The 6,877-nt window shown below is 43.3% G+C and overlaps 1 protein-coding gene across 1 annotated transcript; it reads right to left on the bottom strand.

Moving 5' to 3' along the window:
- Positions 1 to 518: 518 nt before the first annotated feature.
- JUN (Jun proto-oncogene, AP-1 transcription factor subunit) lies at positions 519 to 5,330 on the bottom strand. Its single transcript, XM_040360829.1, has 2 exons — positions 5,228 to 5,330; positions 519 to 2,209 (listed from the first exon to the last, which is right to left on the bottom strand). Exon 2 carries the CDS (start codon positions 2,137 to 2,139, stop codon positions 1,171 to 1,173), a length of 969 nt encoding a protein of 322 aa, XP_040216763.1. The 5' UTR covers positions 2,140 to 2,209; positions 5,228 to 5,330; the 3' UTR covers positions 519 to 1,170.
- Between the last annotated feature and the right edge of the window lie 1,547 nt (positions 5,331 to 6,877).

Below are 6,877 nucleotides of genomic sequence, written 5' to 3'. Positions count from 1 at the left end.
ATTATTATTATTATTATTATTATTATTATTAATAAAAAAAAAATATTCCATATAATAATAATAAAAAAAAATCTATATCTTTAACATTCTTTTTCCTTAAATATCATTAAACTTGTAAAATCATCCTCCCTAAAAAATAAAAAAAAATATTCCATATAAGAATAATAAAAAATAATAATAATAAAAAAATAATTTATATAATAATAATAATAATAATAATAATAAAAAAAAAAAAAAAAAAGATTCCATGTAATAATAATAATAAAAAAAATCTATATCTTCAACATTCTTTTTCCTTAAATATCATTAAACGTGTAAAATAATCCTCCCGACAAAAAAATAAAAAAAATGTATTATTCCATATAATATTAATAATAAAAAAAAAATAATAATAAAAAAAAAAAAAAAGATTCCATGTAATAATAATAAAAAAAATCTATATCTTTAACATTCTTTTTCCTTAAATATCATTAAAACGTGTAAAATCACCCTCCCGACAAAAATAAATAAAAATTAAATAAAATAGAAAAATTATATACTTTATTACAAAGTTTTTAAACTCATTAGAGTTCCAAATATTTCTTATTTACAAACAGTACTTGGGTTCATCAACCCGAAATAAAAACATAAATAAACATTTACAAAAAAAAAAAAATGCTTATAGCCATTTTACTGACGACAGGTCAGCATATATTTATAATATATATATATTCATAAAAAAAACAAACAATAAAATTACAGTATGTACACATGACACAGTTAAGTAGCAGAATCTGAACAGGCGCCTCCCCCTTCCCCTCCCCCGCCTGTTCCAGGACGAGTCTCTAGTTTTGAACCTTTTGTAATACTGAATGCGATTCATCGAACGTGAAGGGTCCATGCAGGCGCGGTCAATGTTTGCGCACAGTTCAGAGCTGGGCCCTTTCGCTCGGCCCTAACCACACACACCACTTGCTCCGACGGAAAGGCTCGGCAGTCTCCTGTTTTTTGCGCACGCGCGTAGGAAACAATCACATGGCGGGTGCTTTTTATTTTGTTTTTTTTTACGTTTGTTTGTTTTTTTTAGGTTTTGTTTTTGTCCCAGCCAAGAGTTTCAGTTTTTCTCGTTTTCGCCCCCGAGGCGCGCTCTCTTTCTCGCTCGCTCTCCCGTCCGAGAGGCCCGGGTTGCGTTCAGAACGTCTGCAGCTGCTGCGTTAGCATGAGCTGGCAGCCGCTGTTGACGTGATTCATCACTTTCTGTTTGAGCTGGGCGACCTGCTCCCGCAGCAGGTTGGCGGTGGACGCCAGCTCCGAGTTCTGCGACTTCAAGTTCTTAACTTTGTCCTCCAGCCGGGCGATGCGCTCCAGCTTTCTCTTCCGGCACTTGGAGGCGGCGATGCGGTTGCGCATGCGCTTGCGCTCGGCTTTGATGCGCTCCTGCGACTCCATGTCGATGGGGGAGAGGGGAGGGCTCTCGCCGGGCATCTCCGGCACCGTCTGGGGCTCTTCCTTTAGAGCCTGCAGCCGGGGGTGCTGGACGGGCAGCGGGGGGCTGGCGTGGTGCTGCGACGCGAACCCCAGGGCGCCGCCGTTGAAAGCGGGGGCGCTGGTGATGGTGGTGGGGTTGAAACTGTTCAGGTTGGCGTAGACCGGGGGCTCGCTGTGCAAAGCGCCGTTGTATCCAGTGTTGCCGGCTATAGAGGGGACGGGTGGCAGTCCGGTGGCGGCGGCTGCGGCCGCTGCAGCGACGGCGGCGGAGGGGGGCTGCGGGACCACGGTGCCGTTGGGCAGGATGTTCTGGCTGTGCAGCTCGGCCAGCGCCCTGACGAAGCCCTCCGCGAAGCCCTCCTGCTCGTCCGTCACGTTTTTGGGGCACAGGAACTGGGTGGGGGTCGGCGTGGTGGTGATCATGCCGTTGCTGGATTGGATGATCAGCCTCTCCAGCTCGGGGGAGGCCAGCTTGAGGAGTCCAACGTCCGGCGAGGTCAGCAGGTCCGCCACCTTGTTCCTCAGGTGAGGTTTGATGGCGCTGTTGGGGTCCGACAGGTTGAGGGTCATGCTCTGCTTCAGCACCTTGGAGGAGGAGTTGTATCCGTAGCCGGCGGGCTCGGGCGGCCCGAAAGCGGCGCTCAGCGCATCGTCGTAGAAAGTTGGCTCCATCTTGCCGCTCACACAACGAGGAGCCGCCCCCGGGGAACTTTCCTTCCTTTGTCCGCGGAGAAAGTGCGTCCTGCAAAGAGCAAGGAGAGCGTTGTTATTGGACGGTCATACAACTGCCATACAATGTGCCCAATACTACCCTGCAACCCTATTCAATGCAACCAGTCAGATCCACCCTTCTGCATACACCTGATACAATGTAACAAGTCAGATCCACCCTTCTCCATACACCTGATACAATGTAACAAGTCAGATCCACCCTTCTGCATACACCTGATACAATGTAACAAGTCAGATCCACCCTTCTCCATACACCTGATACAATGTAACAAGTCAGATCCACCCTTCTCCATACACCTGATACAATGTAACAAGTCAGACTCACCCTTCTCCATACACCCGATACAATGTAACAAGAATAGGGACTCTTCATACATTGTACCAAGAATACTGACTGTCCAGCAGAAACTTGATACAATGTAACAAGCAATATTAACTGTTCTGCATAAATTAGATACATTGTATCCAGAACAGGGACTATACTGTATAAACGTGATACATTGTATCCAGAATATGGACCATATTCCATTCAGTTGATACATTGTATCCAGAACAGGGACTATACTGCATAAACTTGATACATTGTAACAAGCATAGGTATTATACTGCATAAATGTGATACATTGTAACAAGAATAGGGACTCTCCATACATTGTACCAAGAATAGTGGCTGTCCAGCAGAAACTTGATACAATGTAACAAGTAATATTAACTTTTCTGCATAAATTAGATACTTTTTAACCAGAACAGGGACTATTCTCCATAAACTTGATACGTTGTATCCAAAACAGGGACTATGCTGCATAAACTTGCTACATTGTAACAAGCATAGGTATTATACTGCATAAATGTGATACATTGTAACAAGCATGGGTACTATACTGCACAAAGTTGATACATTGTCCCAAAAATAGGGACTATACTGCATAAACTTGATACATTGTACCTAGAACAGGGATTATTCAACTTTAACTTGATACATTGTAACACGTAAAAGCAACTCTGCTGCCTAAGTAGTAGTTGCAATGTAGCAAGGAATATGGACTATTACACTCAATACAATGTAGCAAGTAATAGGAATTATTTGGATTATACTTGATACATTGTAACAAGAATAGGGACTATACTCCATAAACTGGATACACTGTAACAAGCATAGGTACTATAGTGCATAAACTTGCTACATTGTCACAAGAATAGGGACTATACTGCTAAACCTGATACATTGTAACTAGAATAGAGAATATACTCCATAAACTTGATACGTTGTCACAAGAATAGGGAGTATACTTCATACACATGATACATTGTAACTGGAATAGGGACTATACTGCATAGTAACTATTCTGCAATTACTAGATACATTGTAACAAGTAATAGTAACTAACTATGCTGCCTAAACTAGTTACAAGTAACAAGGAGGATTCGCCATTGTTCATCAACTTGATACATTGTAACAAGAACAGAAACAATTCTACTTAAACCAGATCCAATGTAATAATAATAATAGGAGCTATTCTGCACCAGCGTGATACAATGTAACAAGACATAATAGTACCTCTCCTGCCTACGCCTCATACAATGTAATCACGATATTAATTCTATAGGGTGGAGACACTCGGTACAATGGAAAAAGAAGGAATAATAGTAAATCTTCTTCAGAGGAGTGATACATTGTAACAAGTATTAGTAACTATTCTGCTTTACTCCAATGTAACAAGAAGTAACAAGTATTCTCCATACATTGTAACAAGTAATAACGATTTTTTTGCTTTAACCTGATACAATGTAACAAGAAGGAAACTTCCCATACTAAGGATTCTGACTTTTTTTCTTCTTCTTCATCACCAATGTAACTTCCACACCCCCCCCCCCCCTTCTGTTATCCCTCCAGATCATAAGTTGCCCCCCCATCAAGACACCCCAACTTTTCCATGAACCCCATTAAAAAAACGGGGGGCACTATATAAATCCTGAATAGTAATAATAATAATAATATTATTATTATATAAATCCTGTATAATAATAATCTAAATCCTGAATAGTAATTATAATAGTAATAATAATAATAATAATAATAATAATAATAATATGTAAATCCTGAATAATAATAATAATATAAATCCTGAATAATAATAATAATAATAATATAAATCCTGAATAATAATATTATATAAATCAGGAATAATAATAATATAAATCCTAAATAATAATAATATAAATCCTGAATAATAATATTATATAAATCAGGAATAATAATAATATAAATCCTAAATAATAATAATATAAATCCTGAATAATAATATTATATAAATCAGGAATAATAATAAGAATATAAATCCTGAATAATAATATTATATAAATCAGGAATAATAATAATAATATAAATCCTGAATAATAATAATAATATAAATCCCGAATAATAATAATATTATATAAATCCTGAATAATAATATTATATAAAATCAGGAATAATAATAAGAATATAAATCCTGAATAATAATAATAATAATAATAATAATAATAAGAATATAAATCCTGAATAATAATAATAATAATAATAATAAGACCCAATCGGCCGCCTCGCCCCGCGTCCTGGGAGCCCCCCGCGACTACTTTCCAGGCGTCCCCCCAAAATCGAGGCACGTTGTCAGCCAGGACCACGAGCCCCCCCAATGTCGCCCCGACGCCGCTTTCCCATTGGTCAGAAGTTGAGTTCCGTCCCCCCCCAAAAAAAAGTTCCCACGTTTCCCGCGCTGGTTGGCATTCGAACCCCAAAATTCTGCATCCGGCGCCGGCTTCTGATTGGTTGGGAGCCTCAAACTTTTTCAAAAGTGATAAAAAGTGGATGGGGGGTGACTTCTTCCCCCCACAAAAAAGAATGTGAAGCTGTTCTTCTATTGGTCAGAAGTTTTGTACCCCTCCAGAAAGTTGTCACCCCCCCCCCAGATGTCATTGGCTGGAAAGTTTAGTTGTGGAGCCCCCCGGAGTTCTGTCCTCCCTTCATTCTCCCCGGTCCTTCTCTTACTTTGTACAGCCGCCGGCGGGCACCGTCCAGCCGCTCTGCAGTCACTGCGAGTCTCTGAGCTCGGAGCGGCGCCGCACTAACTCTTATCGGCGAGCCCTCAGCCACTAAAAATAGGCATGATGTCACCCCCGCGCCACCCCATTGGCCGGCGGGGAGGGGGGGCGGGGCCCGGCTTGCAAATGAGGCTCGGTCGCCATGGTGACCGCCCTAGAAGATTCTTAACTGTCGCGGGGGATGACGGGATGAGGTAATGCAGCTCGCTACGGACCGCGGGGCATTGTGGGATGACGTAGTGCGCGCGGCCGATCGGGTAGAGAGAGCGAGGCTGAACTTTCCTCCTGGCGGAACTCGGCGACTGGCAGCGGCTGCAGCAGAACTTCTGTGACCCGTGTTTGGGGGCCGAGAAGAGACCCAGGGAGGGGGCAGAGGGCCGCGACACTTCTGCAGGACCTCTTGGTTGTGATTGGAGGGCCACTGAACTGCTGCAGGACCTCTTGGCTGTGATTGGAGGGCCACTAAACTGCTGCAGGACCTCTTGGATGTGATTGGCGGGTCACTAAACTGCTGCAGGACCTCTTGGCTGTGATTGGCGGGTCGCTAAACCGCTGCAGGACCTCTTGGATGTGATTGGCGGGTCGCTAAACCGCTGCAGGACCTCTTGGCTGTGATTGGTGGGTCACTAAACTGCTGCAGGACCTCTTGGCTGTGATTGGCGGGTCACTAAACTGCTGCAGGACCTCTTGGCTGTGATTGGTGGGTCACTAAACTGCTGCAGGACCTCTTGGCTGTGATTGGCGGGTCACTAAACTGCTGCAGGACCCCTTGGCTGTGATTGGCGGGTCACTAAACTGCTGCAGGACCTCTTGGATGTTATTGGCAGCTGCTGAAAAGTTAGTGGCAGCCGCTGCAGAACCTCTTAGCAGAGCTGTCAGTCATAGCCAAGAGGTTCTGCAGCAGCTGCTTGTGATTTATTAACATTGTTAGCCCAGCCAAGAGGTTCTGCAGCAGTCGAATGACCTGTCAGTCACAGCCAGGAGGTTCTGCAGCAGTTTCGTATCCTGCCAATCAGAGAAAAGGGGTTCTGCAGCAGTTTAATAGCCTGCCAATCAGAGACAAGAGGTTCTGCAGCAGTTTGGTAGCCTGCCAATCAGAGACAAGAGGTTCTGCAGCAGTTTGGAAGCCTGCCAATCACAGCCAAGAGGTTCTGAAGCAACTATTAGTGACTTCTCAGCATTAGAAGGGTTGTTGGTCCAGCTAAGAGGTTCTGCAGCAGTTTAGTTGTCTGCCAATCACAGCCAAGAGGCTCTGCAGCAGTTTAGTAGCCTGCCAATCAGAGACAAGAGGTTCTGCAGCAGTTTGGTAGCCTGCCAATCAGAGACAAGAGGTTCTGCAGCAGTTTAGTAGCCTGCCAATCGGAGACAAGAGGTTCTGCAGCAGTTTGGTAGCCTGCCAATCAGAAAAAAGAGGTTCTGCAGCAGTTTGGTAGCCTGCCAATCAGAGACAAGAGGTTCTGCAGCAGTTTGGTAGCCTGCCAATCAGAGACAAGAGGTTCTGCAGCAACTATTAGTGACTTCTCAGCATTAGAAGGGTTGTTGGTCCAGCTAAGAGGTTCTGCAGCAGTTTAGTTGTCTGCCAATCACAGCCAAGAGG

Source organism: Rana temporaria, chromosome 7, assembly GCF_905171775.1.
Source record: "Rana temporaria chromosome 7, aRanTem1.1, whole genome shotgun sequence".
Lineage (NCBI taxonomy): Eukaryota > Metazoa > Chordata > Amphibia > Anura > Ranidae > Rana > Rana temporaria.
Note: the sequence above shows the minus strand (reverse complement) of the source record. Positions and strands in the feature narration are given on the sequence as shown.